At 34.7% G+C, this 17506-nt stretch overlaps 1 protein-coding gene across 3 annotated transcripts in view; it reads right to left on the bottom strand.

Annotated features, from left to right (window-relative positions):
* Window positions 1-448: 448 nt before the first annotated feature.
* Window positions 449-17506, bottom strand: part of LOC108744562 (RING finger protein nhl-1) — a 33733-nt gene continuing 16675 nt past the window's right edge. Inside the window, exons 1-8 of one of the 3 annotated variants that reach the window (XM_018480404.2) lie at window positions 9367-9600; window positions 6035-6174; window positions 3213-4709; window positions 1681-2914; window positions 1306-1622; window positions 1092-1232; window positions 817-1034; window positions 449-759 (exon numbers count right to left, since the gene is read on the bottom strand). In XM_018480404.2, the coding sequence (XP_018335906.1) occupies window positions 546-759; window positions 817-1034; window positions 1092-1232; window positions 1306-1622; window positions 1681-2914; window positions 3213-4709; window positions 6035-6169 (3756 nt within the window). In that variant the 5' untranslated portion in view covers window positions 6170-6174; window positions 9367-9600 and the 3' untranslated portion in view covers window positions 449-545. Of the gene's footprint in view, window positions 760-816; window positions 1035-1091; window positions 1233-1305; window positions 1623-1680; window positions 2915-3212; window positions 4710-6034; window positions 6175-9366; window positions 9601-17506 lie in introns of those variants that run through there. The other 2 variants (XM_018480402.2, XM_025973187.1) reach the window with 2 other exon arrangements.

Here is a 17506-nt window from a genome sequence, read left to right as displayed (position 1 = left end):
AAAAAGGCATTTCAAAAAAAAATATTCTTTGCAGTTTAAAAAACCTACAGATTAATTATGACGTATTCAGTCACACTGGTTGTATTCATTAGATACTTCAGTGTTATGTGATTTACATACAATCAAAACACTAATAAATTTATTATTTATTTACACTGAACCAAATCAACATTTCTTCAAGTTGTGGTATGTTTTTTGAATGTAATAATGGTAGAAACTGAATAGAATAATTTATCTTAACTTGTTATTAAAAAACTAGGCTAATTATACTAATCGCTTGAATTGATCAGTCCATTCAAACTTAGATTTTCTCATGTTAATTTGATTGAGATGATACTTATTACTTTATTATTTACTTTTTAATTATATTCTTATCTTATTCAGTGCTAAGAACTTGATAAATTTTGTTGTGGTTTTTAATGGATATTAAGTTCAAAAAGTAGTCCTGAAAGTAGTAAGTAAATTTATTCCAAAACTCAATATCTACACACTGCTTATCGAAAATGCAAATGTGTTATAACAAATGTGTTAATATGTATAACAAATCAGAAAACTTGAATTCTGTGGTTTTCACGATCACAAACAAGTATATTTCCACTCGATGTAACAGCAACTCCTTCCAGTCCTTTAAACTCTCCATCTCGCGCACCCCAACATCCAAACGCCCTTAAGAAACTTCCGTCAGGATTGAACACTTGAATTCTGTTATTTCCTGAATCAGCAACTATTATATAGCCTTGATCGTCAACAGCAACTCCCCTATAACGAAATGCGAATTAGAATTTAAAGTTGTGAATATTATAAGAAATGACGCACCTAGGGAATTTAAATTGTCCGTCATTAGCACCTTCGCTTCCAAATGAAGAAAGTACCCTGCCGTTTACGTCAAATATTTGTATTCTGTGATTATTCGAATCGGATACAACAACTCGATTCGTGTTAGAAACAGCAATGTAATGAGGATGTTCTAATTGTCCAGGTTTATTACCCATGGTTCCGAATTTGCCCACGAAGGTTCCGTCTGATTGAAAAACCTAAAAACACAATAGTGCTCAAATTTTTTATTTGAGATCATACATTTAGAAATTTACCTGTACTCTGTGGTTCTCTTTATCACAAACGTAGATGAAACCTAACGCATCAGTTGTTATGCCCCATGGATAATTAAAACGCCCATCAGCAGTACCTTGACTGCCGAAGGCTCTCAAAAATCGTCCTGACGGATCGAAGACCTGTAAATGAAATCAGAATATGAATTTCTTGACTTTCTGTAGTGAAATCTGAAAATACAAAAAACGATTTTACCTGAATTCTGTGATTGTAACGATCTGCAATGATATATTGGCCTATTCTATTAACTGCTACTCCAGCCAAACAGTCAAATTCACCTTCTGCGTTACCGTATTGTCCAAATTCTTTCAGGAAGTTACCATTAGCATCGAAGACTTGAACTCTGTGGTTTGATGAATCTGCGACCACAATAGTATTGTCAGGACCCACGGCTACGCCGCGGGGCCAAGTAAATAATCCGGGCTCGCTCCCCCGCCCCCCTATCTTGAACAGTAAGTGGCACTTTTGTAGGTACTGACTCCTAGGGGAGGTACCTGCCGCTGCGATGGTACCTAAATTTAAATGACCATCAAATGAATGGAATAAGTAGAGGATAAAAACAAAACTTACCGGCTGCTGCCACCGTAGCTGCTGTAGGGGTAGTGGGGGAGCCTTCCGTGTTTTTTTGGTCGTCATCAGAGCTCCCTAAATCTGTTGATGACCTAAGCGGTAATCCTAAAGACAATCGTCGTGCTGCCGCAGAAGAGGACGACGATGAGCCAACACCGCTCGCTCCGCTATCTTTATCTTTCGTTCCGCTTCTATTTCCGTATTTATTTTTCAGATACCTAGCCCAAGAGCTCATGGCAGCTCCATCTTTTTCGGCACCGATATTCCTATCTGGTGAACTTTCTCTCGATTTGAGCGCGTGCGACGAACGGCTCCGTGCAATATCATTTCCTGATGATGTTGAGGAACCGTACCCTCTGGAAGTCAGGTAGGCAGTTGGATTAGCTGTAGTTGGTGAAATAGGTTCGTCTACTTCATCATCATCTCCAAAAGTATGTGTACTTCTACTTCGAGCTAGTCGTTGTCGTCTATCTTTTAAAGCTGCATACCTAGATCTGCTGCTTGAATATTTATCATCATCTGGAGTTGAGTATGTGGAACCGTATTTTGAATCGTCATCATTTTGAACTCCTGACGTGGTCTTACTTTTGTTAAGAGCTCTACTGCTGTAGCTGTAGTCTTCTTCCGCTGGCTTGGAACGATATCTTCCAGTCGGAGAATCTCGGTTAACGCTTCGTATTGATGCTTCTGAAGTGTTGTCACGTGCCTGAGCGCTTCTTGCTAACAGGGCCCCTATATCCGTATTGGCCATTGACTTATCAGGCGGTTTAGATGTTGATTCGTTGTCTGTTTCCTCTTCAGTTTCTGTTTCTTCTTCTGATGATGTTTCACTTTCGTCCTCTTCCTCTTTAGTTATAGCTGCTGGAGTAGTAGGTTGTCTGTTTGGCAAAAATCTACTTTGGAACGGTTTCTGGGTTGTTGCAGTTGGTGCTACACTTTTCGTTTTCTGACTGTCGGCGACATTTTCGGCAGTTCCTTTAGAAAGAATTTTTTGTTTAACCTCTTCGGTTGTGTAAGCTGCGCCGGTGTTACGCACAGCGCTTGAAGATCCAGAAGATTCGGTAGATGCACTCGAATCGGAGCTAGTCGATCGTGTTTTTTTGTGCACCACCGGAGGCGTTTCTACTGACGGTCTTCTTGCTGGAGGAGTTGCTGTTTTGGTTTGCTGCTGCGCTTGCTTACGCGCCTGCAAAGTGCTAACAGACACGTCGGATTCTTCTTCGCTCGTTACCGCCTGAAGAAAACAGTGTATTAGATGAACATTCGATCTTCATGCTTCACACACAAACAAAGAGGGCAGAGGGAGGCTCCAAGATAAGTTTTGAATTTCGGTGTTTGTATCAACAGAGTGCATTTTACAGAGTCAGAGTGGAAATATGCCAACGTGTGATCGAAACGTATATATGTTTTTAATTTGTCAGGTAAGAAGGTTATTTAAAATACGGCAAGCAATAACAATAGGTAAATAACAAAAAAATATTCATTCTACTACATCTAGTCAGGTACTGTAGAGGTTACGGCTCATCACTCACCTCTGAGGCGGGAGTTTTCCTATTTCCGTGTCTATCCTCTGTTTCCTCCCTTTTTAAAGCAGCCACGCGTTCTGGTGCCGGAGGTCGTGTCTCCGTTGTTTCTGTCGCAGATGTGGTTGCACCCTTGTTTTGTTTTTTTATTTTCGATATTTCGTCTTCTTCGCTAACTTGCCTAGTGGTTGGAGGTTTCTTTGGAGCAACTTTTGGTTGAATGGTAGGCTGCGTTGGTGGTGGAGCATCTTTTTCCTTTTTCTTATTGGTTTCGAAGTCCTGCAACTTCTTCATTACTCTTGGAGAATCTGCTAACCTCTGAATTCCACTGAGTGGTCCACGCGTTACTTCTTCAGTATCTAAAGAGCGTTCTCTTTCTTTCTGTTGATGTTCGGAAAATCTGACTCCTCTGCTGCTCTGTTCAGCATCTGAATCATTATCTCCGGCAGCGTGGCGAGTGAATCTCGAACGATATCTATTTCTACTCGGTCTCACGCCTTCTTCGTAATCATCTCCATAATCTGCGGCACCACTTCGACTGTAACGATCGTACTTATCAACAGCAGGTTTAATGTGCCTATCTCCAAACTTTCTACCACCTAAAGGCAGTTCTTCTTGCCCTCCTTCGCCGTAACCTCTATCATACCCGCTTCTTTCCTCTTGTTGTCGAAACTGTGTTGCGAGTCTGTGATCGCTTTTGGATCTCATCAAGCCTGGCGTTGATGGTTGAAGAGCACTTGACGTTTGTCCAAATGAAGGTAAATTAGCTATGTTGAGATCACCAAAACCAGCAACATGCAGCACCAGCTGATTAGGATCATGCGCCAATATCAGTCTGACTTTTCTACTATAGTCAGAATTTTCATATTCGAAATTTCTAATAAATTCTACAGTTCTAAGGAATATCTCTTTGGCATCCATTAATTCGCAGTCATCCCAATCCGCGTTTTCGGTTATGTGCTTGTCAGCTAGATCACAGTTGCTTAGTATATTAGATATTTCTTGTTCTAAATTATCTTTAAGGCCAGTGAGACCTCGCAGTTCAGTTCCTAAATACCTATCTATTTCACCTCTTAAGTAATCCGTCCTGTCTTTGAGAGCTTTTGATAGGCGCCTGTAAATTTCTTCTACTTCTTCAGAAACTGAAAGACAATTAACTTGGATATTCTGTGTATTCTTTTCAACCAATGAAAGTGAATCTTGTAAGCGGTGAATACTTCGTCGAATTTGATTGTTTATTCTCGTTATTTCCCTTCGTAATATGTCCATGTGAGCTCCTTTGCAATCCGGGCAAACCTTCTTTTCGCAGTGGTGGCAATAACTGCAATATGCTTTTTCTGAACATACGTTACATCTTTCCATGACCTGACCACTCGTCGGGTCAGGTAGTTCGCCCGTTATTTCAATATGAAGTTCCAAAAAGCGTTGAAGTGTTACATTTGTAGGAAATCCTTGGATTCCCTGATACGGTATTCTGTGCTCTGCCCTGCATTCTGGACATTTCACCTGAAAAAGATACGATTAGATAGACTTTATAATTTCAGTGGTCATACTAAAACGATTGTTTTGTTTAGTACTCCAATTGCGAGTGTTTTTGTGCAAAAAATTGCAATAAAATCGGTATAAAAATATCTACCCATATTTAACCATAAAAATGATGTTTAAGAGCATTCTTTTCTTTCTTTTTTTAAGAAAAGTGCAAACATCTTAAAAAAAATAAAAACATCCATTCCCACAATATATTTACCTCGACGAAGAAAAAAGTAGAAGGGAACTATAAAAAAAGTCGTTCCCTTGAAATAGAAAAATCACCGTGCAATATTTGTTACAAATTGTTTGCGTGGAAAAGCGTTAAATTAAGTTATGTTGGAGCAATATTGAAGCATTTTAATGCTATTTTTTACTTACCGTGTTCGTGTAAAATGTTTAGCCATTTTAGCGCTTTTCACATAAAAACTTACGTACTTAGTTTTTAACTTCATAAAGTAAATCTGGTAAATAAGTAAAAAGTTTATATTTACATGCCTCGCTGTAATTGTCTTCAAGTATTTAAGAATGCTTTTCATTTTATCAAACCAGATTTAAATAAATGGTATATACCTATATATTAAGTTCTAGTATTAGCATGCAAAATATGGAAGTTAGTATGTAGATTATCAATATCATTTTTATAAAAATATCTAGTACAAAATTTAATCTAAACAATTTGGACTAATTTTACTTATTTTCATTTCATGATTTTCTTAAATAACGAATGGAACAGCAGCCCTGCTGAAACATTACCTTTTATTGTCATAATACCATTGGAGTTGGTATATTTATGAGACAAAACGTTTCAGTAACGAACGTTAAAATATAGTGCAAAACATTTTTCAAAAATGTACGTTTCTATAGGTATACCTATTTGTCTAGCAACAGTTCCAATAATAGATTGCATAGTTGTTGACAAATAAACCATTTTTGAAACGCTATCTATTTTTAGGATGGAATGCTTAACGATTTTGAAATATTTTTTGTTGTTTAGATTGGTTCATATAAAAATTTTACTTTTAATACCTTTCAAATAAGCAAATAAATTTAAATGTAAAATAGGTACATACAGCAGCATCAATTTTTTTCGATTTAGTTTATTATAATAAAACAGTTTTATTACAGAGCAATTATAGACCTTGTTTATTTTAGTTAGTTACATATTTTAAACAAAACTTTACCTATACCTACTATTTCTTATAATCGAGTTAAAACTGTTTGTGGGAATGAACAAAACGGGAAACTTCAATATTGAAAATAATTTAGTGATAAGGAGTATGATTTACTGAAGATGCTTTTACCTGTCTCCTGACGTAGTCAACTAGTCCTTCCAGACATGGTTCCATGCAGAAGCTGTGTTGACATGGAAGCAATTTCGGGTTCCTGTATCGGTCCAGGCAGATGGCACATGTTAACAGTTGTTCGAACTGCTCCATGTTATCTGCGACAACAAAAAATGCACTTTTCAATAATTTTCTGAAACTTTTGTATGGAATTTTTTCTTTTTCCGAAAACCAATTTACGAAAACGATCACGAAATCAAAAGCATTTTTGGACTGTTATACACGGTTGTCTCTTGGGCTGAATTTATTAAAATAACTTGGGCCTTCTTATTGGTTGTCCACAATTGCAGGTTTGGTTTACTTGCGACGTCGACGTCGGATTTGATTACAGTACGGGCGTCGAATGTGACGTCAGAGGTTAATTTTAAATATGTACCACTTAGTGGCCATCGCATATGCGTAGCGCATGACGAGGAGGTTAACAATTCTTTGTATAGGAACTTGATAATTATAGCAGAGTATGTAGGAATTTATTTCTTTGATAAACCATTAAATGATCAAGTAGGTGAGCAGGTTATAACTGTTGGCGTTAGCCAGTAAAAAATGAAAAGGCTTCAACACAATAATGGTCTGAATGTTTTTGAGGAGGGTAGTTCTTTAATTGGGACCAAAAATTTGCTAAAAATTATTCAGAGAAGAAGGTTATTGTCAAATATAGTAGCTATATAAAAAGACGAATACTTTTTTTTATTCAAAATAATATCTATTTACTAAGAAACTAATTATTGAAAATTAGAGTTAAATGAATATTTATTATTGTACAGTTCCTTGTTATTGTTACATGCAAAAGTACAAATGCGTATTATTTAAGATTTGCCGCTACTTCTTAATGTACACATCGAATACGCGATCAACATCATTAAAGACAGTGCAACTGTAGGGATAGATATAAAGCGGTAAAAGATTAGTATGCTTATATTTGCAGATGATACAGCAGTATTAGTATCTAGCAAGGAGGAGTTAGAGATAGCTTTAAATTAAATGGAAGCGTTATTGACAAAACATTATTGTATGAAAATAAATAAAAGTAAAACAAAAATACTGGCATGCAAGGGAAGAAAAAGTAGGGAAAGAGCGAATATAAAGATAGGAGACGGAAGAAGAAGTTACCGATTTTGGGTATCAAGGAAGTCAGATAAGTCAGGACAAATGGAGTAGTAGGGATATAAAGCAGAGGATAGCACAGGATCGAGTCGCCTTCAAATATAAAGAAATCACTTGTATACTCGTGAACGGTTAATTTAGAAATTTGAAAAAGATTGTTAAACGGGTATGTTTGGAGAGCGGCGCTGTACGGGTGCGAACTATGGACGGTGGGCGCGACGGAAAAGAAAAGGCTAGAAGCGTTCGAAATGTGGTGTGAGGATACCGCGGATAGAGAAGGTGAGAAATGAAAAGGTATTAGAAAGAACAGGAGGACAGAGGACTTTATGGAAGTCAATAAGAAATAGGCGAGATAGGTTGGTGGGACACGTTCTCAGGCATGAAGGTCTACTCAGAGACATATTAGAGGCAGGAACAGAAGTTAAGAGGAGTACAGGTAGACCTGTATAAGATTTCTGTTCGCAAAGAGTTAAGGATGTGGGTTGTTGTAGTTTTAGAGAAATGATGATGATGATGATGATGAATTTTATAAGGGTACAAATATTGGTCGCTATTTGCTATTTTATGCTATACAAAAGTGAAATACTCGAAAATATTTCGTATAAAATCAATACAACATAAAAATATTAGGAAGTTTTTACCAAATGTTATAGCTTGTTTGCCAGGCGTTGGCATCCTTAGACGTGAATATAATTTAAGATCGAAATTATTGAGCAGGTATTCAAAAGTACTCAGAGGATTAATTCTTGATGTTCGTGCTTAGCTACGATCCAGGTTATACTTATAGATATAGATTTCAACGGTTATGTATAGATATGTATTATAATATGTATAATTAATTTCAAAAAATAGTTAAAGTAAGTATCTATATTTGTTAATATATTAACGATTGCGATATTACCGTCGCAAGGTGAAGAAATGATGAAATTAGGTTGAGGTTTAACGAATCCAATTATATGCTGAGCTTTATTATAGCTTTGTTATTTCGGTGTCTCGCATTTGTGTTTTTAATCGTTTATCGCTTATAACGCGAGTGTCCGTGATTAAAATTCGTTTGGTCTCTTGTCTCCATTTTTTATAAAAGTTTTTTCTCGCAGTTTATTATTTTTTGAGCAAGGAAATTTGTAAATTTTATTAGACAGAGATGATTCATAAACAAAATTCCGGCGATCTAAAAATCTGCGTATTAAAGAAACATGATAACAGTGATAATGGAGGTTGAGGCACAAACACAGGTGCTTAACTGCTTTTTTTATGTGACCTTTCAACCTTTTCTGAAATGTCGATACTTTCGTCTCTGGTTATTACTGCTATTTATAGACCACAAAATCCGACTAAATTGTTAAATAATATTACACCCTGTTATTTCTTGGAAATATTAGAACGAGGAGGAACAAACTGTTAATTGGTACTAACTAAAGCATTGTAAAATATGTTATCATTTAATGAGAATTAGTTTAATTTAAAATGATTTCCGTAACTACAGTTTTAACATTTTTAATTTTTATTTGAGTTAAAAGGATCAAGTAAACAAATTTTAGGAGATTGTGTTACAAAATATTAAAAAGAAACGTTAGGGATGTTTATTATATACATGGCTGCGAAGACAAAGAGAAATGTTTTCGATTGTGTACAAGCACGTACTTACATATGTATGTGCCCAGGTTCCTAGATAAATTGAGACGCAAACAGTTCACTCCATTACAAAGCTATTTCATTTTTAGATTAGAACAAAGAGAAATGGAGAAAACCTTTCCTTTGTCCGGATTTAAGTGTATTCGGAAAAGTTCTTACATAGGTAAGTTCATATACAATAGATGCAACAAAATGTACCTACTGTTGGTAAACTTTTTGTTTGTGAAATTCATCTTAAAGGATTTGCAAATGTGGATAACTACAGGGTACAATTTAATGTCCATTAAGTTTTAATTCCGGAGCTTTACTAGGTACATAAGCGCAAAACTTCAGAGAAAGTAATTATCAAACCAATTTGAATTTTAATGGAAATTCTCGAAATAAAATCGAAGGACGAAGTTCATTATTAAAGCATCGAATCAATGAGTTTTATTGAGAGAAATAGTTTCAAGCCTGATTTTAATTGTTTATCGAAGCATTTAATGTTAATATATGCATCGCCATAATTGGAAGCAAAGCTAATGCAAAATACTTTGTTCTTGCAAACTTACTTACAAATATTCAAAGAATGATACGTAAATGAACATTACACTGTCCCAACAGTGATAAAACTAGTCTTTAACTGAATTAACGCGACAAAATTCTATAAACGAAATGCGGTCATTGACGATCTAAATTTATCCTTTTCTCAGGATGGCAAACCTCCTGCCGTCGAACAATAGACAATTGCTACTTGACTAAATTTTTCACTGATTAACCTGTCACGTTGGCAACATTCAATCGAGTGGGATGAATTAAAATTGGCAACAAAACAGCCGAAATATACGGACGCGTGGGTCAAACTGACAAATAAAGTTACCCCCACTGAAAGATATAAAGTCATTTTTGGTGATATAGCGAAATTTTAGGAAAATAAACACACGTCACTAATATTTTTCGTGACTAGGAATTAACATTATTATAAATGGTAAGCAAAAATAAAGAAGGGTAGAAAAGAAAAATTTTTCTATATACGTACTAGTAATCTTTTAATTTCAACGGAAGTTATAAAAATAAAATAACCTACGTAGATATAAAATAGTTATTTTTGAACGTAGTCTAAGTCACAAAAGTCGCGAATAAAACTGTGGAAAATTCAATATTTCTTTTTTTACAAAAATCCAAATCTCAAATGAAAGTTGCAGTAAACAATGTTTAAGTATAAGAACATAGAAGTCGGCTTATGTATGGATCCCGGGGTGCATGTGTTCTGTATGAATCGTATTTTAGTCAGTTTTTAAACATTTATTCCTCCCCATATGGTCTAAGTTTTATCTTTGTACACTACCTCCCCTTTGCAGATTAAATAGCAGCATTAGCATCTAGCAAGGAGGAGTTAGTGATAGCTTTAAATAAAATGGAAGCGGTATTGACAGATCAGTACTGTATGAAAATAAATAAAAGTAAAACAAAAATACTGGTTTGCAAGGGAAGAAAAAGTAGAGAAAGGCGAATATGACAGGAGACGAAAAATTAGAAGAAGTGACTGATTTTAAGTATCTAGGAAATCAGATAAGTCAGGACGGATGGAGTAGTAGGGATATAAAGCAGAGGATAGCGCAGGGTCGTGTCGCCTTTAATGAAAAGAAGTCACTTCTATGCTCGCGAACGGTTAATTTAGAAATTCGAAAAAGGTTGTTAAAGGTGTATGTTTGGAGCACGGCGTTGTACGGGAGCGAAACATGGACAGTGGGAGCGGCGAAAAAAAAAGGTTAGAAGCGTTCGAAATGTGGTGTTATAGGCGGATGATGAGGATATCGTCGGTATGGTAGAGAAAGTTAGAAATGAAGAGGTATTAGAAAGAATAGGAGAACAATGCACTGTATGGAAGTCAATAAGAAATAGGCGAGATAGGTTGGTAGGACGCCTTCTCAGTCATGAAGGTCTAGTCAGAGACATATTAGAGGCAGAAGCGGAAGTTAGGAGGGGTAGACCTAGATTAGATCACTGTTCACAAATAGTTAAAGATATGGGTAGTTCTAGTTATAGGGAAATAAGAGGATTAGCGCAGGATAGGAAAGAGTGGAGGTGCGTGTCCAATCAGTCTTAGGACTGACGACCTTATGATGATGATGATATGCAAAGAAGCCTTGAACTTGCTCGTTAAATTTCTCCTTCCTTCAACGCATAAATTGAGTTCAAAGTACGTGAAAAAAGTAAAAGAATATCGCATTGGTTTGTCTATGTATTTTAAACATTATTATCCACACATAGAAACAGAGAACACATACTCCGACGACATTCTTGTAGATCCCCCTTTTTCAAACAGTGGTAAAGTTTTATATTCAGTGTTAAAATTTAGTAAACCAAACTGAAAATTTCAAATGCTGAAAATGTTTTATTACAAGAAAAGAATATGCTAAAGTTGCTTCAAATAGTTTAACTCATAAATCCACAGGAAGTAATAATTTTTTGCATAGTCTTACGTATGTAATATTGGTCTTGCATATGCCGTCTTGGTTTTAGTCTCTGTCTTGTTCGTTCAGTCTTGGTTTTAGTCTTAGTTTTGTTCATTCGCTTTTAGTGTTGGCGTTGCTAGTATAAAGACAGTCTTTGGTCTTACATTTTCGCAAGACCAATACAAATTTTGCTCATCACTAATTGCATGTAGGCAATAGACATCGATCCATTTCTACATCGTCTTCTTCGCTTCACCAAAAACTTCGTGGTTAAAAATAGGCTCGTACTAAACCCATCGTCTCTTACAGAGCTGTATGTTTTATGTTTTTTGTTGTTTTGTACATCCACCTATATATTTCGTAAATAAGAAGATTCCTGAACTGCAACAAAGAGATTTGTGTTTTCTCCCTGGATTTCGGTTGGAATTTATCTTTGCACCGTGAACATGGACAATTTGCAAAGTCGCAGACATATTTTTCTTTTTTTTTTTTCGCGTGATAATAATAGCTCGGAAGGCAGTATCGCACTGGGCATTTAGCCAACGCTACTATGAAGCAACTTCGTTGCTTGTTAACTTTTAAGTGTTTCAAAAAGTAATTCTAGACTTTTTTATTCCGAAGGACCCAAGAATTGGAATTAACAACTGCGCTGGGAGCTCCGGGCAACTGCAGTTATCAACTTTTTGATTAAGTTTAGGGTTATAAAATAAAAATTGTTTCCGAACTTGGTTAGTGAAAATATCACAGTCAATCGATCGTCTTATGTAGATAGTATATAAATTCAATTTCGAAAAATTTTCAAATATTTCAAAATAAGTAGGTAATATAAATGTGTAGGTACTAGTCGCATATTTATGCCAACCGCTCTAGTCCATCTAAAAATACCGTATGCCGACGTTTTGCACTGAGTGTAAGTAAAACTCTTTAAGGCTGATATATATTTGCATAATTTACGTTATATCTGCCTAAACATTGATTTTATTTTGTTTATTTGACGTTTTAGCCTCCAAAAAGCCTTACACTAATAAGAAAACAGTTAGTTGCTTTTGGCTTTAATTTTTCAAGTGATTAGAAAAAGAAACGCAAGAAAAGGAGAATATAATTTTGATATTTCTAATTGTAACTAAAACGGTTAGAACATAGATTTACAAGACGAGATGCATGTGTATGAACTTAATACCTAATTGTATTATATTAATTTTTTTCAGCATGACCAAGGTTATTGATATTTCATAAAATTTAAAAAATCTAAAGGAAAACATCGTAACGCGCGTCTTTATGTCTTATTTTTGTTTCCTATTCTCTTTTACTCGCATTTTATTGACTAATGTAAGTTAGCCAAATTGCCTTACTACTGTAGTAACTACTACATATGTTTAAAACAGTATCCATATGGCTATTTTATGTTCGAATGTACTAATTACCATTAATCGAAAATTAATTCGAAAATCGTTATTTCTAAACGTATCTATAATATTGACATTTGATAAATTTGCGAATGCCATTTCGCATTATACGGCTGCTGAATAACGGATTGCTAGATTGGAGTCGTTTTTATTAATTGTGACAGAGCAGTGGAATGACTTTTTGAGCGATGAGTGGTTACAATGGCGTGCGGGTCTAGGCATTAACTGCAGCTCGATTTTGCTGTTATAAAGCATTGAATAAATACTGTCATAAATTTCAATAATGTTAATTTTGATTAATAGAATCTGTTTAAATACAGAATGTGTTTGGACAGATAAAAAAAGACTGATTACAATAATAACTATGCATGTACCGTACACTAGTTATAAAAGTAATTTTTTAAACTAGTATAAAATGGTACATCTAGATACATATCATAGTAAAAGCGATCTTTCATATGATAAACGCATTTAGAGATAACTTTGGGTATATTTGTGAACAGGGTTGTAAATAATTAACTTTCGTTGTTTTACTTTAGTTCTTCTAGAATTTCCGTTTTGGCGTAGAGACGTCCTTCATACCACAACTTTTTCTCTAAGATGTTAAAGAGTAACGCTTCCTTCTTTTTATAAAGAGACAGACCATTTGTTCTATATTAAATTCCTAATGAAATGACATTACATATAATAAAAGAAACTTGAGTGGTGCATTTATTTACTATTCGTGATGTGATTAAATTGGTGATGCATGTACAATTGCTGGGTATGTGTCATCATTATAAGGTAAGGTAATCCCAAGACTTGTTGAAAATACACCTCCACTTTTTCTTATCCCGAGTTAATCTTATCATTTATCAAAAACTAGAACACCCCACATCCTTAACTATTTGTGACTAGTAATCCGACTAGCCCTTCATGTCTGAGAAGGTATACTACCAATCTATTTCGCCTATTTCTTTATTAACATCTACAGAGACTTCTATTCTATGCTTTCTAATACCACTTCATTTCTAACTTTCATCATTCGCCTGAATTTATAAATTAACTGTTTCACAAGGATATAAGTGACTTTTTTTTATTGAAGGCGACTCCACCGTGCGCTATCCTATCTTTTATATCTAAACTGCTTCTTCCATTTTGACTTATTTGGCTTCCTGGATACCGAAAATTAGCCACTTCTTCTAATTTTTCGTCTTTTAACATTATATTCGTTCATTCCCCACTTTTTCTTCGCTTGCATAGCAGCATATTTGTTATACATATATGTATAATCGCTTCTAAATTTGGTAAATGTAATAAATTTTTAAATATTTATCAAATTTAATAAACCTTATAATCCCAAGCAATCAAATAAAATTACTTTTGTTTATAAGATTGTGCAACATGGACTCTCATTGTTGCAATGGTATATCGATTTTTTTATTCTGGGTTTTAGACAATACAGAAATTTTTATCAAAAGTAACTTTTTTTCATAACACCAATAATAAAAAAGCTTCCCTTATGGCATCGACCTTAACACACTGTATAAAATAATCGGTAATTATGTTAATCATACACATTTTCGATTAAATGTTGCAGAATAAACATTCGGCACACTGTGGGATTAAGATCAATTATTTATTAACACCGAAGCTCTTGCGGTAAATTGCAAGAAATAAGTGGGATAGGCATTCCGAATTAATGATCCTTTTAAAGAAGTTTCTGCCAAACTTCAAATTTTATGTATTCACGTGAAATGAGAGTTGTTTCATTTAGTTTGGTATTTATATTTGTCTACAGACTCGAGATTGATACATTACGACTTGCAGGGCACAAGTTCGGTAATTAATTTTGTAAATTGCTTCTTAAGAAGTTTTAAAACTTGTCCCGAGAAATACACTTGTCATTTGCCTGTGAAAACTGAAGTCCCTTCCTGTATTACGACCGTACCGTGGTTTGTGGTAAAGTTTTCGAACAATTTACATTATAGATGTCAGCATATTATCGGTTTGCGTCGGCCGTAACTGCAAGTGGAGCTAATTTTCAAGGAGCTAAAGAAACGATCGTGAACTTCGGCATCACGAGCTCAAAAGTTTTAATTAATTCCTGCAGGTTCATTTAACACGTCTAAGATTACAAATAGTTAAGAAGTTTAAGATTTATAATGGACACGAAACTCAAGGTGGCGTGCTTTACTTTCTTATTTTGAACGGTGCAGGTATACAATTGGACGCGGAAACCGCATTTAAAATCAAATTGTAAAGATCTCTCTCTAGACCATAATTTAAGAGTACGTAATTGAAACTGAAAGAATCAATTAGTAATTTAATTACAGTAGAAGCTCTTCATTCGCGGTGTATACGTTCCATAAATATGCCGCGAATACAGAAACCGTGGATATACAATAGAATGGTAATTAGTACTTATGGAATCATAGGGAATACGTTCTAAGGTTCCAAAATAAAACCAATATGTATCAGAATAAAATCAATTTATTGAGAAATTCGCAATTAAAATTAATCGTTATAATCACATTTAGACAATGGTTTAAAAAATTTAGTGATTTTTTCTTGTGTTGAATTTTGAATTAGTCCACTCGGTCACATATTTTATAAAAGTCGTCTCGGCACGAGTCAACAGTACTTAAAAGATGCCGATAAGTTAAAAAATAATACCGAATCCTTCTCTGTATACTCGGTTACATCATTTATAAAAGCTGCCTCGGCACGTACCAACAATACATACTCAATAGATGGCGATACATTAAGGGGATTCAGTAGTACATGCGACGTAGAGTAAAAACATGCATATCGCTTCTAGATGTCATGAGTTTAATGTTTGGAACAGAGGTTTGAAATTTTCTAGTAAGATAGACATAGCTTTCTTCTAAAGCCTGTCGAAGGCCATTTTTTAGTTTTTTAATTTCTATTGAAAATACTTGTCCTACAAGAAACACCAACTTTAATCACTTGTAAGAGCTTTTAATGACCGTATTATTGAAAACCAAAAACGTACCGTGTTAGTGTGAACCTTTATCTGTTACTATACAAAAAAACATATATATCTCGCAGCGTTAAAGTTATGTTTATGGACAATACTAAACTTGATACCCAGCCTCTCATCGCGCAACGATCCCTGCGTTTTCTATTCTTTATTGTTCATGAAGCTTTTCTAATTCTAAAGTTCTTGAATGAACATGTACCTATATGTACGGTATTTTTTAAGTTTCCTGTAACCGTAAGCTTTTCTAATGATATGTCAAACAACATACAAAAAGGTTTGAGTATTATGTACAAAATTAAAAGAAATAGAAGTAGATCTAGATTAGATTACTGTTCACAAATAGTTATAAATGTGGGAAATGCGAAGATTAGCTTAGGATAGGAATGAGTGGAGATGCGTGTCCAACCAGTCTTAGGACTGACGAGCTTATGACGTTGACAACATATAATTTGCCTTTTTTATAATTTTTGTGAGATAAATACTGCAAAGGCCTTTTTTACGAGAACCAAGTTTTAAAGACGAATCCGTTTGGTTATTAGTCCTTACGTTCCATCTTATTGTTTGAATTGTAATTTTGTAGAAATACATCGTAACAGTCATTTTGTAGCAACTTAAAAAAATATGTGTAATTGTTAGCTGTTTACGTCGTTGCAGAAAGATGTCGCTTTTCTCTGTCTCATATTATACGTACACGTACATGTGAATCCAGTCTTGGTCTTTATCTTGGTCTTACTAAATGTGCAGATCCAAAACAAAACTGCAAGATCAAAGACTATTTTCACTCAATACTAATTTGCATAAGGAATTTTAAGCAGCGATTCCATATTTCTTTTACTGGTTAATTATTATTTGACTTTTGTGATCAATGTCTAAACCACTGTATACCTACCTGCAATCTTACTTTCAAGAGACTTTATTCAGAAAATGATTAATGGCTTCTGTAACAAAAAACCCTTTCTTTTGTTTTTTACTCGAATTTCTTTGACAACAAAGTGAAAATTAAGGTACTTTAACGGAAAACCGCGTGCACCAAGCCATTAGACCTTTAAAAGTCAACGTGGAAAAAAGAAATACAGTTTCGAAACAGTCATTTGAAGTCATCCAATCGTGTCTAAATCCGAAGCAGGGACTTTGTTACTGGCGTTAACAAAACAAAAAATAAACTCGAACTTGGTTACCGACAGTTTCCATTAATTGAATTTCGAATCGAATTTAAATCTGCTTAAACGTCATGATTGGAAAAAAATTAAACACGAAATTGCTTTATCCCGTACGATACCAGATATTGAGTAATTAATGGTTTATCATTTAGTCAAATCTTACAAATTGAATCATTTGCCTTTTTTTGTTTTCGAAAATGTGTTAAAATTTTACAAGATCTAACCAATATTAAAATTCAGAAAAAAACAACTGAGTAGATTTTTTATTTATACAATATTTGAAATAACTACAAAATTATTCATTCGTCTTGGATGGGGGTATTGGTTCTGGAACCTTTTCGAAAGAAAGTGAGCGCGCGCGAGCGCGTGTGTGTGTTGTGTGTGTGGGGGGGAGGGGTGCGTGTTCTCAGTAGCATAAAAGAACCTGGAACGACGCGGTAACATTAGTTTTTAATTTCTTAATTATTGTACTTGGAATGTTGCAGCTGCTGTGACACACAATAATAAGCAGTAATGAAACACTCACTTGTGGTAAAGTGGAATTGAAGTCAAGTGCGTACTTTTTGTTCTAGGTTGTTGACTTTAAACTTAAAAGATTATAGAACTCTACATGCATTATGTTACTTAATTATCTCTTTAGAAACTTGTTATACTAACGTAGTAAAATATCTTTGTAGTAGTTAACACAGGGATCAATCAGGTTT

This window comes from Agrilus planipennis, unplaced genomic scaffold (genome assembly GCF_000699045.2).
Source record: "Agrilus planipennis isolate EAB-ADULT unplaced genomic scaffold, Apla_2.0 scaffold28, whole genome shotgun sequence".
Classification (NCBI taxonomy): domain Eukaryota; kingdom Metazoa; phylum Arthropoda; class Insecta; order Coleoptera; family Buprestidae; genus Agrilus; species Agrilus planipennis.
Note: the sequence above shows the minus strand (reverse complement) of the source record. Positions and strands in the feature narration are given on the sequence as shown.